The 14,480-nt window shown below is 43.9% G+C and overlaps 1 protein-coding gene across 1 annotated transcript in view; it reads right to left on the bottom strand.

Annotated features, from left to right (window-relative positions):
* LOC115144843 (voltage-dependent calcium channel subunit alpha-2/delta-4-like) overlaps positions 1–14,480 on the bottom strand; it is a 91,041-nt gene that overhangs the window by 55,627 nt on the left and 20,934 nt on the right. Inside the window, exons 8-15 of the mRNA XM_065003024.1 lie at positions 10,580–10,730; positions 10,280–10,354; positions 6,596–6,685; positions 6,332–6,445; positions 5,755–5,967; positions 5,403–5,420; positions 5,034–5,111; positions 3,769–3,924 (exon numbers count right to left, since the gene is read on the bottom strand). Coding sequence (XP_064859096.1) covers positions 3,769–3,924; positions 5,034–5,111; positions 5,403–5,420; positions 5,755–5,967; positions 6,332–6,445; positions 6,596–6,685; positions 10,280–10,354; positions 10,580–10,730 — 895 coding nt within the window. The remainder of the gene's footprint in view (positions 1–3,768; positions 3,925–5,033; positions 5,112–5,402; positions 5,421–5,754; positions 5,968–6,331; positions 6,446–6,595; positions 6,686–10,279; positions 10,355–10,579; positions 10,731–14,480) is intronic.

The following is a 14,480-nucleotide window of genomic DNA, read 5'->3' as shown; positions in this document are numbered from 1 at the left end:
TGTTGATCTGCTACACTCAGCGTTCCCTGTTGATCTGCTACACTCAGCGTTCCCTGTTGATCTGCCACTCAGCGTTCCCTTGATCTGCTACACATTCAGATCGTTCCCTGTTGATCTGCTACACTCAGCGTTCCCTGTTGATCTGCTACACTCAGCGTTCCCTGTTGATCTGCTACACTCAGCGTTCCCTGTTGATCTGCTACACTCAGCGTTCCCTGTTGATCTGCTACACTCAGCGTTCCCTGTTGATCTGATCTGCTACACTCAGCGTTCCCTGTTGATCTGCTACACTCAGCGTTCCCTGTTGATCTGCTACTGTTGATCTGCTACACTCAGCGTTCCCTGTTGATCTGCTCAGCGTTCCCTGTTGATCTGCTACACTCAGCGTTCCCTGTTGATCTGCTACACTCAGCGTTCCCTGATCTGCTACACTCAGCGTTCCCTGTTGATCTGAGCGTTCCCTGATCTGCTACACTCAGCGTTCCCTGTTGATCTGCTACACTCAGCGTTCCCTGTTGATCTGCTACACTCAGCGTTCCCTGTTGATCTGCTACTGTTGATCTCTACAGCGTTCCCTGTTGATCTGCTACATTCAGCGTTCCCTGTTGATCTGCTACACTCAGCGTTCCCTGTTGATCTGCTACACTCAGCGTTCCCTGTTGATCTGCTCTCAGCGTTCCCTACACTCAGCGTTCCCTGTTGATCTGCTACACTCAGCGTTCCCTGTTGATCTGCTACACTCAGCGTTCCCTGTTGATCTGCTACATTCAGTTCCCGTTCCCTGTTGATCTGCTACACTCAGCGTTCCCTGTTGATCTGCTACACTCAGCGTTCCCTGTTGATCTGCTACACTCAGCGTTCCCTGTTGATCTGCTACACTCAGCGTTCCCTGTTGATCTGCTACACTCAGCGTTCCCTGTTGATCTGCTACACTCAGCGTTCCCTGTTGATCTGCTACACTCAGCTGTTGTTCCCTGTTGATCTGCTACACTCAGCGTTCCCTGTTGATCTGCTACACTCAGCGTTCCCTGTTGATCTGCTACACTCAGCGTTCCCTGTTGATCTGCTACACTCAGCGTTCCCTGTTGATCTGCTACACTCAGCGTTCCCTGTTGATCTGCTACACTCAGCGTTCCCTGTTGATCTGCTACACTCCCAGCGTTCCCTGTTGATCTGCTACACTCAGCGTTCCCTGTTGATCTGCTACACTCAGCGTTCCCTGTTGATCTGCTACACTCAGCGTTCCCTGTTGATCTGCTGACACCAGCGTTCCTACTGTTGATCTGCTACACTCAGTTCCCTGTTGTTCCCTGTTGATCTGCTACACTCAGCGTTCCCTGTTGATCTGCTACACTCAGCGTTCCCTGTTGATCTGCTACACTCAGCGTTCCCTGTTGATCTGCTACATTCAGCGTTCCCTGTTCTTAGGTGACTCCGCCCCTCATAGAAATATATGTGCTTATTTGCCACAACATGCACTAACTGAGAATAATAACTAATAACCAGGAATGTGCGACTTGCTTTGGGGCTAATCTGGGTGCTGAGTTCCACTATTGGTAGTAATCATCACCTAGTCCAGCTCAACCTGTGCCAGAGTACCAGAGCCACTGCAGAGCTGCTCTGTAAACCTAGAATTGTGGGTGTATACACTACCATTCAAAAGTTTGGGGTCACTTAGAAAAGTCCTTGTTTTTGAAAGAAAAACACATTTTTTGTCCATTAAAATAACATGAAATTGATCAGAAATACAGTGTAGACATTGTGAATGTTGTAAATGACTATTGTAGCTGGAAGTGGCTGATTTTAATGGAATATCTACATAGGCGTACAGAGGCCCATTATCAGCAACCAACACTCCTGTGTTCCAATGTCACGTTGTTTTTTTATTTTATTTTTTTATTTCACCTTTATTTAACCAGGTAGGCTAGTTGAGAACAAGTTCTCATTTGCAACTGCGACCTGGCCAAGATAAAGCATAGCAGTGTGAACAGACAACACAGAGTTACACATGGAGTAAACAATTAACAAGTCAATAACACAGTAGAAAAAAAAAATGGGCAGTCTATATACAATGTGTGCAAAAGGCATGAGGAGGTAGGCGAATAATACAATTTTGCAGATTAACACTGGGGTGATAAATGATCAGATGGTCATGTACAGGTAGAGATATTGGTGTGCAAAAGAGCAGAAAAGTAAATAAAAAAATAAAAAAAAACAGTATAAAAACAGTATGGGAATGAGGTAGGTGAAAATGGGTGGGCTATTTACCAATAGACTATGTACAGCTGCAGCGATCGGTTAGCTGCTCGGATAGCTGATGTTTGAAGTTGGTGAGGGAGATAAAAGTCTCCAACTTCAGCGATTTTTGCAGTTCGTTCCAGTCACAGGCAGCAGAGTACTGGAACGAAAGGCGGCCAAATGAGGTGTTGGCTTTAGGGATGATCAGTGAGATACACCTGCTGGAGCGTGTGCTACGGATGGGTGTTGCCATCGTGACCAGTGAACTGAGATAAGGCGGAGCTTTACCTAGCATGGACTTGTAGATGACCTGGAGCCAGTGGGTCTGGCGACGAATATGTAGCGAGGGCCAGCCGACTAGAGCATACAAGTCGCAGTGGTTGTGTTAACTAATCCAAATGTAACATTTTTAAAAAGGCTAATTGATCATTAGAAAACCCTTTTGTAATTATGTTATCACAGCTGAAAACTGTTGTTCTGATTAAAGAAGCAATAAATCTGGCCTTCTTTAGACTAGTTGAGTATCTGGAGCATCAGCATTTGTGGGTTCGATTACAGGCTCAAAATGACCAGAAACAAAGCACTTTCTTCTGAAACTCATCAGGCTAGTCCATGCGAGAAATTGCCAAGAAACTGAAGATCTCGTACAACGCTGTGTACTACTCCCTTCAAAGACCAGCGCAAACTGGCTCTAACCAGAATAGAAAGAGGAGAGGGAGGCCCCAGTACACAACTGAGCAAGAGGACAAGTGCATTAGAATGTCTAGTTTGATAAACAGATGCCTCACAAGTCCTCAACTGTCCTCAACTTATTACAGGTATAAGTGTTCATGTGAGTGCTACAGTCCACTGGATATATTGTGGGACAAACATCCTATATGTGCTTCTGATAAGGTTACATGTTTGAAGTGTGTGTTCAAGTGATTGCATCTGATCCCTATATGTTTTAGGATGTTGCAGAGTTGCTTCTCTCACCTTACACTGTTCAGTGAAGTGTCTTTCGTTGTAATTGATCTTATTCCACTGTTTTTGTATTTTCTGTTTTTGTCTCAGAATTCTACAACATCAAATCTATATTATTTACTCTATAAATAAAAATGGAAATAAAGCAACAGTGTAGAAGTGGGATAATTATTGTTTATTAGTTGAATGAATTGTCCAGGCAGTCTAAAACAAACACTAAAAGTATATGAAACCAGGTCAGAGTAGTAGTAGTATTAGTAGTAGTTTTTACTGTGGTAGTAGTACTGGTAACGGCAGTCTTAACTATAGTATTATAAATAGGGACTGTAGTAGTATTAGTAGTGATGAGGGTTGCAACATTTTGGGAACTTTCAATAAATTCCCTAGTTTTCCATAAATCCTGGTTGGAGGATTACGGAATTCCTGCTTATTCCCTCCAGATTCCGGGAATCCACCAACTGGGATTTTGGGAAAACCACAGAATTTATTGAAAGTTCCCGGAATAATGCAACCCTACTAGTGACTATAGTTGGAAGCAAGCGTAAGCTCTACAGAGGTTGGACTCACCAGAGGTCGTAGGTCAGGGTGTGCCAGGATGTACCCGTTGTTGGTGATGAGGAAAGCGTAACCATGGGGGCCCAGCCTATATCTGGGAGCCAGCTTCATTACCTCCAACAGGGGGATGTCAGAACCCACCACCCCCAGCAGGATCCCATGGCTCAGCTGGAGGAGAAGGGGAGAGGAGGGTTTATAAGACTTCTAATGGCACAACAACTACAGTAACATGTCACTGCAACACATATGCACTGTGCACACAGTGAACTGCTTGACCGGGTTCAAATATACAGCACCAGTCAAAAGTATGGATACATACTCATGCAAGGGTTTTTCTTTATTTTTACATTGTAGAACAATAGGGAAGACATCAAAACGATGAAATAACACACATGGAATCATGTAGCAACCAAAAAAGTGTTTAACAAATCAAAATATATGATATATTTCAGATTCTTCAAAGTAGCCACAGATTTCCACCGGTCTAATGTCCATTTCTAGTGTTTCGTGGCCCAAGCAAGTCTCTTCTTCTTATTGGTGTCCTTTAGTAGTGGTTTCTTTGCAGAAATTTGACCATGAAGGCCTGATTCACACAGTCCCCTCTAAACAGTTGATGTTGATATGTGTTTGTTACTTGTGAAGCATTTATTTGGGCTGCAATTTCTGAAGCTGGTAACTCTAATTAACTTAACCTCTGCAGCAGAGGTAACTTTGGGTCTTCCTTTCCTGTGGCGGTCCTCATGAAAGCCAGTTTCATCATAGCCTTGATGGTTTTTGCGACTGCACTTGAAGAAACACTAAAAGTTCTGGAAATGTTCCGCATTGACTCATCTTCATGTCTTAAAGTAATGGACTGTCGTTTCTCTTTGCTTATTTGAGCTGTTCTTACAATAATATGGACTGTCTGTGGCTACTTTGAAGAATCTGAAATATATAATATATTTTGATTTGTTAAACACTTTTTTGGTTACTACATGATTCCACATGTGTTATTTCATAGTTTTGATGTCTTCACTATTATTATACAATGTAGAAAATAGAAAAAATAAAGAAAAACCCTGAATGAGTAGGTGTGTCCAAACCTTTGACTGGTACTGTACCTCACATACCTTTTATAGCTCTAGATTACTACAGTTGTAACAGGCTACTGGGGAAGAATAGTCTGGTGCCTCAGAGGGACAACTACAATTACAACTTCTAACTGTTATTACTTTGATTACCACCATTCCTATGTTAAAAATACATTTAAATCTAACAAAGGCTTTTAGTCCACTGACCGTCTCTTTCTTCTTGCTGAAGACAGGCATTGCCACTGTGGTCATGAGAAGTAAACTTTGAGCCTTTGTGGCGAAGAGCTGGAGGAATAATTGCAGCATTAGTACATATTTATGCATCAGAAATAACAATTTGTTTATCCTAAACCAAATCAAAACGCTGTTGGTTCTGGTACTACTCCTACTTGTTAACTTCTATACCTGCAATTAAGACTCGTTACGCTAGAGGGTGCCATACAACTGCAACTGGTGATAGCCAATCGAAAGCTTGGGAGACAGCGTTCACTATTACCACAAGGCCTAAACAGAAGAGGACTACACTAAAAGGGCTTCCCTATCAGACAAGATGTATTTCCCACAGTCTCTTTTTACCTCCTTCGTATTGGGTAGCTGTCAGAGTGAGTGAGGGTCAGGTCCGGTGATTGAGGTGAGGTGAGATGAGAGAATGAGCACAGTAGCAGGACAAAAGACAAATGCAGGGAGGAGTCATAAACTACACAGACACACAGAATGAATGAACTAATGTAACTGACAGCACACCATGATACTACAGTAGACAGTTGACTTTCAAACAGGGCAGTGTGAGGTGACGAACGTGGTTAAATGCAACAACACGTTGCCTTTGATGCCAAAGAAAGTGGATATTTGGATCCTGGAAGAAAAGGCAGAATGTACTGCAGTTATTCGGCAAAGCCCACTGGGTAAGTATAGCTACTGTACTCACCACAGTGTCCATGTAAGCCTCGGTCCAGATGATGTCATGATTGTGATTGATGACCATTGGTCGGCTCAGGACGTGAAGGTACTCCATGACATTCTCCTGCACGTCAGCCAGAGTGGAGATGTGTGTGTAGTAACCCTTGTTGTTGCAGGCGATCCACTTGGTGTTGTCCGCAAAGGTCATCTCTCTGCCAATAAGGTAAGTGAAGAGGCGCACCTGAAAGAGACCGTATAGGAGACTGATATCCAATTCAGTCAGTTCATTAAGTAAATACTGAACATATTAAACTGATAAGGCTGTTAAAGGGATGTCCTCAAAATACCTTTCTGTTCAGGGGAAGTAGGGGAATAGAAAATAGAATAACAGAAGAATTTACGTGTATTGTCAGATATTACTGCACTGTTGGAGCGAGGAACACAAGCATTTCGCTGCACCGGCAATAACATCTGCTAAATATGTGTATGGGACCAATTACATTTTATTACATTTTATTTGAATGTACCGTAAATAGGTATTACTGTAGGTCAAGTGTGTATGTAGTTATTCACATGGAGAAAATATTGGATATACCCAACAGTACCCTGCGATCAGGCCAGTTGAACTCTTCAAACACGTCTTTGAAATCCTCCATGGCTCCATCTGTGATCAGCATGATGGCCTGGTTACACAGGCTGCCCTGGCCCTTGGTCGCAGCCTGGGAGGAAGCACCACACAGTGAAGAACTGAGACTGGGCCAACAGCAAGTGTGTGGAAGTATGTGTGTGTGTGTGTGTGTGTGTGTGTGTGTGTGTGTGTGTGTGTGTGTGTGTGTGTGTGTGTGTGCGTGTGTGTGTTGGAAGCAAACCTCATTCAGGATTTTGAAGGATTCTTTCATGGCCTTTGCAACTTTTCCCTCTCCCTTCACGTGAAGCTCATCCACTAGCACCTTAAAATGCTAGAGAGAGAGAGAGAGAGAGAGAGAGGGGGGGGGGGGAGAGCGAGAGAGAGAGAGAGAGAGGGAGAGAGAGAGAGAGGGAGAGAGAGAGAGAGAGAGAGAGAGAGAGAGAGAGAGAGAGGGAGAGCGAAGGGAAAAAGGCAACCAGTGAAGAACAAACACCATTGTAAATACAACCCATATTTATGTTTATTTATTTTCCCTTTTTTACTTTAACTATTTGCACATAATATGACGTTTGTCTTTATTCTTTTTGAACTTTTGTGAGTGTAATATTTACTGTACATTTTTGAATTGTTTATTTAACTTTTGTTTATTATCTATTTCACTTGCTTTGGCAATGTAAACATATGTTTCCCATGCCAATAAACCCTTAAATTGAACATTGAATTGAATTGAGGGAGAGGTTTTTTTACGGTGAGAAAACAATGTGATCACCCTCTTGCTCTTTTGCACCCCAGTATCTCTACTTGCACATCCTCATCTGCACATCTATCACTCCAGGTTAATGCTAAATTGTAATTATTTTGCCTCTATCGTCTATTTATTGCCTTACCTCCCTACTCTTCTACATTTGCACACACTATAAATAGATTTTTCTATTGTGTTATTGACTTTACGTTTGTTTATGTGTAACTCTGTGTTGTTGTTTTTGTCCCACTGCTTTGCTTTATCTTGGCCAGTTGTAAATGAGAACTTGTTCTCAACTGGCCTATCTGGTTAAATATAGGTGTACAGAAATGCAGCACAGCACAGCCTAGCACAGGACATGACAGAGTAAGGTCTAATACACCAGTCCAGTTGACCGAATACCAAGTGTTTTCATGGCCACTGACCTGGTTGCTGGCTATAAAGCTCTTTGTGACAATTGTATTAAACACACTATTCCAATGGTATTTGATTGATTGAAAACTATAATGCAAAACAAGTGTGTAATGTTCCAAGTTTGTTTACTTAACACACCTGGCAACTACACAGGCATTAATTACCTTAACAAAAGAGAGTAATCTAGGTCCTAAGAGTAAGCAGAGTGTGAACCTCATTCCTGAGGTTATACCCATCATGGTGCCAGAGGCATACAGAATGTTCGTGAGAGGATCTGGTTGTAGGATATACTGTAGGAGCAGATGCCAGGTGGATAAAACCAAACAGGAAAACATTAGTAGCTCTGCTCATAAATCACCCAGTGCAAGGTTTATCGGCCAGTATGCTTGCCTCTCTGCCTGTGTCTGTGAGTGATCTATACTGTTCCAGATCAAAACCGTTATTTTTTAAAGCATTGAAACTGGTTTATAACATTCATTTATGTTTTTCCATTCACACAAAAAATGCAACAAAGCGTGAATGCAAAGCCCTCACTCAGAAACCTAATCCAGTGTCTGCCTGACAGCTGAAAATCTTTGCCAGTGTGTGTGCATGTGTAGGGTATCTGCCCCTCCCCCCGAAGCATAGTCTACTGTAGCTACTGAAGTTACACGCGTGATTCAGAAATCAGGGAGAGAGTGTTTTCAATGCTAGAAAAAAAGAGTTCCAAAAGGGTTCTTCAGTTGTTGCCATAGGAGAACCCTTTTTTGTTCCATGTAGAGCCCTCTGTGGAAAGGGTTCTACATGGAACCCAAAAGTGTTAAACCTGGAACCAAAAAGGGTTCTTCAAAGGGTTCTCCGATGGGGACAGCCAATGAACCCTTTTAGGTTCAAGAGAGCATATTTTTTTCAAAGTTCCTTCATAGAAGCCGCACCTCTGTCGGTATAATTATGTGGGCCTAATTCAGACAACAGGTCTGTTGTTATCAACAAGATGCCCAGCGTTTCAACACTCTCTCCCCACCCGCACATTTTTTATCGCACCTTGCGCCTTACACTTGTCTGTCTAAGGCATGTAAATAGCTTGCCCGCTCCATAGCAAGCTCAACCCACACTGATTGGTAAATTAATTTAGAATTTCAAGGTTTGAAAAGGAACAGAAAGGAACAGAAAGGAACAGAAAGGAACAGAAAGGAATGACATAAACCATTTTTTTTTTTTTGGTATCGAACTAGTTCAGAACTTTATTTTCCTTGTTTGGAACAGTGGAACGTAACAAGCTAAACTTTTTCAGAATTAAATGATTGGAAAATTCTAAGGTCCCAAGCCCTGGTTTTCAGGATATTATCTCTCGCACATTGCTCTGCCTGACAAGCCCTGGTTTTCAGGATATTATCTCTCACACATTGCTCTGCCTGACAAGCCCTGGTTTTCAGGATATTATCTCTCGCACATTGATCTGCCTGACAAGCCCTGGTTTTCAGGATATTATCTCTCGCACATTGCTCTGCCTGACAAGCCCTGGTTTTCAGGATATTATCTCTCGCACATTGCTCTGCCTGACAAGCCCTGGTTTTCAGGATATTATCTCTCGCACATTGCTCTGCCTGACAAGCCCTGGTTTTCAGGATATTATCTCTCTCACATTGCTCTGCCTGACAAGCCCTGGTTTTCAAGATGTTATCTCTCGCACATTGCACTGCTTGGTTTTAAGGATGTTCTTTCTCACACATTGCACTGCTTGACAAGCCCTGGTTTTCAGGATGTTATCTCTCGCACATTGCACTACCTGACACACCCTGGTTTTCAGGATGTTATCTCTCACACATTGCACTACCTGACACGCCCTGGTATTCAGGATGTTATATCTCACACATTGCACTACCTGACACGCCCTGGTATTCAGGATGTTATCTCTCACACATTGCACTACCTGACACGCCCTGGTATTCAGGATGTTATCTCTCACACATTGCACTACCTGACACGCCCTGGTATTCAGGATGTTATCTCTCACACATTGCACTACCTGACACGCCCTGGTATTCAGGATGTTATCTCTCACACATTGCACTACCTGACACGCCCTGGTATTCAGGATGTTATCTCTCACACATTGCACTGCCTGACAAACATACATGTAGTCTACGTACACATTTTGCGTGCTAAAATCACATTGATTTACTTATCAATACACTTTATGCATACATAACATTTCTATATTGGGGCGGCAGGTAGCCTAGTGGTTAGAGTGTTGGACTATTAACCGAAAGGTTGCAAGATCGAATCCCCGAGCTGACAAGGTAAAAAAAAAAATCTGTCATTCTGCCCCTGAACAAGACAGTTAACCTACTGTTTCTAGGCCGTCATTAAAAATAAGAATTTGTTCTTAACTGACTTGCCTAGTTAAATAAAGGTAAAATATCATATATCTAAATTTGTGTTCTACATATTACAGTATACATATTTTAAAATGATTCCATCCGTCAGTCACACTCCATTAAAGTCCCTCTCCACAGTAGGCTGATGGTTGTGAATGATGGCTGACCTAGCCTGCTCTCTGATCCACACTGGGCCAATACATGAAGTAGGAACTAGGCCAACAGGTGGAGCCAACTTCTCCGCACCTAGCTTAGCAGCATGACTGACAGCCAAGGTGGCCCTTCACTCTCCACCTCCACAGGGGTGTAATGTCATAACAGAACACTTTGAGTTGCTAGAGCCCTGCTGAGAGGTAAGAGCTCCGTGGCTTAGCGGCCACAGATTACCTGAAGAAGATAATGGACTTACCTCGCGGTTGTCCAAGTCAGCCTGCACCAGGGTGCCTTTGAAGCATGGCTCTACGTAGCGCACGTAGTCAGTGTACTGTGGGGAGAAAAGACAAGGCAGGGCTGTAGTCCTGTCAACAGTGTGACACTGTTGTGATGTAACAGTGTAGTGGTGTAACAGGTAATGTGTGAAGGTGTGATAATGTAATGGGAATGGCTTAGTCAACTGAACATCACATTTCAACACATGGAAATTACAAGACCCTAAGTTTGAAATTTCTTGTTCCGTTGGTGCTTAGTGGCAGGAGGAGGGTTGACTCACAGCGATGACGTTGACAAAGTCGTTCTCCCCCAGTGTGTCCAGGATGGTGTTGATGGTGTGCTTGGCGATGGTCATCTTCAGACCCTTCATACTGCCACTGATGTCCACCACGATAATAATGTCCTTTGGTGAGGTGGCAGCCTGGATATACCTGGGGGACAGGGGTAGAGAGAGATAGGGTTACACCATAGTGTTACCGTCCTATGTGAGGATTCTCTACCTCTACTGTACTTGAGGCTTGTGTGGTCCAGAGAGTAGAGCACGGGGCACTGCAGGACCATAGGATGGAGGCCCCAGTCAACGGTTCTCTCACTTTCTCATGCTGCTCCATGAAAAAACGTTCCCCATATAATTCACAACCCCTTGACATAACGATCCACATTCAATTAAAAAAAGCGGTGTAGGCCTACAGCATATGGCACTGTATAACATCCCAACCACACTGCCCCTCCCTATTAACTTAGTTTCAAAACACGACAGATGCAAATGCGCGCACACACACACCTTTTTGGTATTTTTCATATCTACATGTTTATAAATAGGGACATATGTCATCCATGTGAACCCCACTGACCTGGGTATTGATCTGTTGGTTAATAACCACTTAAGGAGCAGCTTAAAGTATTTATAGGGGATCAGATCAGACTGTCCTGGCCTGTCTGTCTGTGTCTCACTGTGTTGCTGTGCTCAGAGCCTTGGGTGCTATCTTTGCCACTAATCTGAAAGTCAGGGGCAGCCCAGGTCCCAGGATACTCTCTAACTGAGTGGAGAGATAGGGAGGGCATTCATATACTACCTAAAGCTCATCAACATGGCTTGTTGAATTCCTGGAAGCTGGAAATGCTACTGATTGGCCAGTTAGGAGGATATCCTCCCTCTGGCCTAGGGAGACCCCACGGCCTAACAGCAGTGATAGGAGACTAATACTGGACTGCATGAAACAGTAAATCAAGGTCCTGACTCTCAGTTTTCAGTAATTATATCATGGTACTTGTTGTTGGAGCAGGGTCACAGTTTCCATCCCATTCTTTAAACTGCCAGCTCAAGTGTCATGTTGTGCAAGTGTCGTGCAATACATGGCCAAGTCCTAGGACAGTCCCTACCACATTAGAGCAACATATCCATGGCACTATACACTCTCTTACCACTGGATAAGTAAAGTATAGTAGGGTGAATGCTGTAGTGAAGTTTGGTTCAATTTAAAAAGCCAAAAGTAAATAAATGACACGACTAATATAGGTAAAAGCTTGCGTATATATGTCACATAAGCCTATACAGTCTTAAGGTATATGAGGTCACATGACTTTAATCTCGCTCTCTCTCAGGAATACCTGGCCTAATGACTCTCTAGAGACAGCAGGAGCAGCAGGTGCAGTAGAGATACTCTGAATGATTGGCTATGAAAAGCCAAATGACATTTATTCCTGAGGTGCTGACCTGTTGCACCCTCTACAACCACTGTGATTATTATTATCTGAGCCTGCTGGTCATCGATACACGCAAAGGCCAGCTTTTTCAAGCAGAAATTTACATCCTGTAGCTCTAACTCCAAAAAGTTCTGGGACACTGTAAAGTCCATGGAGAACAAGAGCACCTCCTCCCAGCTGCCCACTGCACTGAGGCTAGGTAACACGGTCACCACCGATAAATCCATGATAATCGAAAACTTCAACAAGCATTTCTCAATGGCTGGCCATGCCTTCCTTCTGGCTACTCCAACCTCGGCCAACAGCTCCGCACCCCTCCCGCAGCTATTCGCCCAAGCCTCCCCAACTTCTCCTTTACCCAAATCCAGATAGCAGGTGATCTGAAAGAGCTGCAAAACATGGGCCTGTACAAATCAGCTGGGCTTGACAATCTGGACCCTCTATTTCTGAAACTATCCGCCGCCATTGTCGCAACCCCTATTACCAGCCTGTTCAACCTCTCTTTCATATCGTCTGAGATCCCCAAGGATTGGAAAGCTGCCACAGTCATCCCCCTCTTCAAAGGGGGAGACACCCTGGACCCAAACTGTTACAGACCTATATCCATCCTGCCCTGCCTATCTAAGGTCTTCGAAAGCCAAGTCAACAAACAGATCACTGACCATCTCGAATCCCACCGTACCTTCTCCGCTGAGCAATCTGGTTTCCGAGCCGGTCACGGGTACACCTCAGCCACGCTCAAGGAACTAAATGATATTATAACCGCCATCGATAAAAGACAGTACTGTGCAGCCCTCTTCATCGACCTGGCCAAGGCTTTCGACTCTGTCAATCACCATATTCTTATCGGCAGACTCAGTAGCCTCGGTTTTTCTAATGACTGCCCTGCCTGGTTCACCAACTACTTTGCAGACAGAGTTCAGTGTGTCAAATCGGAGGGCATGTTGTCCGGTCCTCTGGCAGTCTCTGTGGGGGTGCCACAGGGTTCAATTCTCGGGCCGACTATTTTCTCTGTATATATCAATGATGTTGCTCTTGCTGCGGGCGATCCCCTGATCCACCTCTACGCAGACGACACCATTCTGTATACTTCTGGCCCTTCCTTGGACACTGTGCTATCTAACCTCCAAACGAGCTTCAATGCCATACAACACTCCTTCCGTGGCCTCCAACTGCTCTTAAACGCTAGTAAAACCAAATGCATGCTTTTCAACCGTTCGCTGCCTGCACCCACACGCCCGACTAGCATCACCACCCTGGATGGTTCCGACCTAGAATATGTGGACATCTATAAGTACCTAGGTGTCTGGCTAGACTGTAAACTCTCCAGACTCATATCAAACATCTCCAATCTAAAATCAAATCTAGAGTCGGCTTTCTATTCCGCAATAAAGCCTCCTTCACTCACGCCGCCAAACTTACCCTAGTAAAACTGACTATCCTACCGATCCTCGACTTCGGCGATGTCATCTACAAAATAGCTTCCAATACTCTACTCAGCACACTGGATGCAGTTGATCACAGTGCCATCCGTTTTGTTACTAAAGCACCTTATACCACCCACCACTGCGACCTGTATGCTCTAGTTGGCTGGCCCTCGCTCCAGGTCCATGCTAGGTAAAGCTCCGCCTTATCTCAGTTCACTGGTCACGATGGCAACACCCACCCGTAGCACGTGCTCCAGCAGGTGTATCTCACTGATCATCCCTAAAGCCAACACCTCATTTGGCCGCCTTTCCTTCCAGTTCTCTGCTGCCTGTGACTGGAACGAATTGCAAAAATCGCTGAAGTTGGAGACTTTTATCTCCCTCACCAACTTTAAACATCTGCTATCTGAGCAGCTAAACGATCGCTGCAGCTGTACATAGTCCATCGGTAAATAGCCCACCCAATTTACCTACCTCATCCCATACTGTTTTTATTTATTTACTTTTCTGCTCTTTTGCACACCAGTATCTCTACCTGCACATGGTCATCTGATCATTTATCACTCCAGTGCTTTAATTGTAATTGTAATTGTAATTATTCGCCTACACAATGTATATAGACTTTTTTTTCCTACTGTGTTCTTGACTTGTTTATTGTTTACTCCATGTGTAACTCTGTGTTGTTGTCTGTTCACACTGCTATGCTTTATCTTGGCCAGGTCGCAGTTGTAAATGAGAACTTGTTCTCAACTAGCCTAACTGGTTAAATAAAGGTGAAATAAAATTAAAATAAAATCTATGAACATTTGAACATCTTGGCCATGTTCTGTTAAAATCTCCACCCGGCACAGCCAGAAGAGGACTGGCCACCCCTCATAGCCTGGTTCCTCTCTAGGTTTCTTCATAGGTTCTGGCCTTTCTAGGGAGTTTTTCCTAGCCACCGTGCTTCTATACCTGCATTGCTTGCTGTTTGGGGTTTTAGGCTGGGTTTCTGTACAGCACTTTGTGACATCAGCTGATGTAAGAAGGGCTTTATAAATACATTTG

This window comes from Oncorhynchus nerka, linkage group LG17 (genome assembly GCF_034236695.1).
Source record: "Oncorhynchus nerka isolate Pitt River linkage group LG17, Oner_Uvic_2.0, whole genome shotgun sequence".
In the NCBI taxonomy this organism is placed as follows: domain Eukaryota; kingdom Metazoa; phylum Chordata; class Actinopteri; order Salmoniformes; family Salmonidae; genus Oncorhynchus; species Oncorhynchus nerka.
This window is presented reverse-complemented; position numbering and strand designations above follow the sequence as displayed.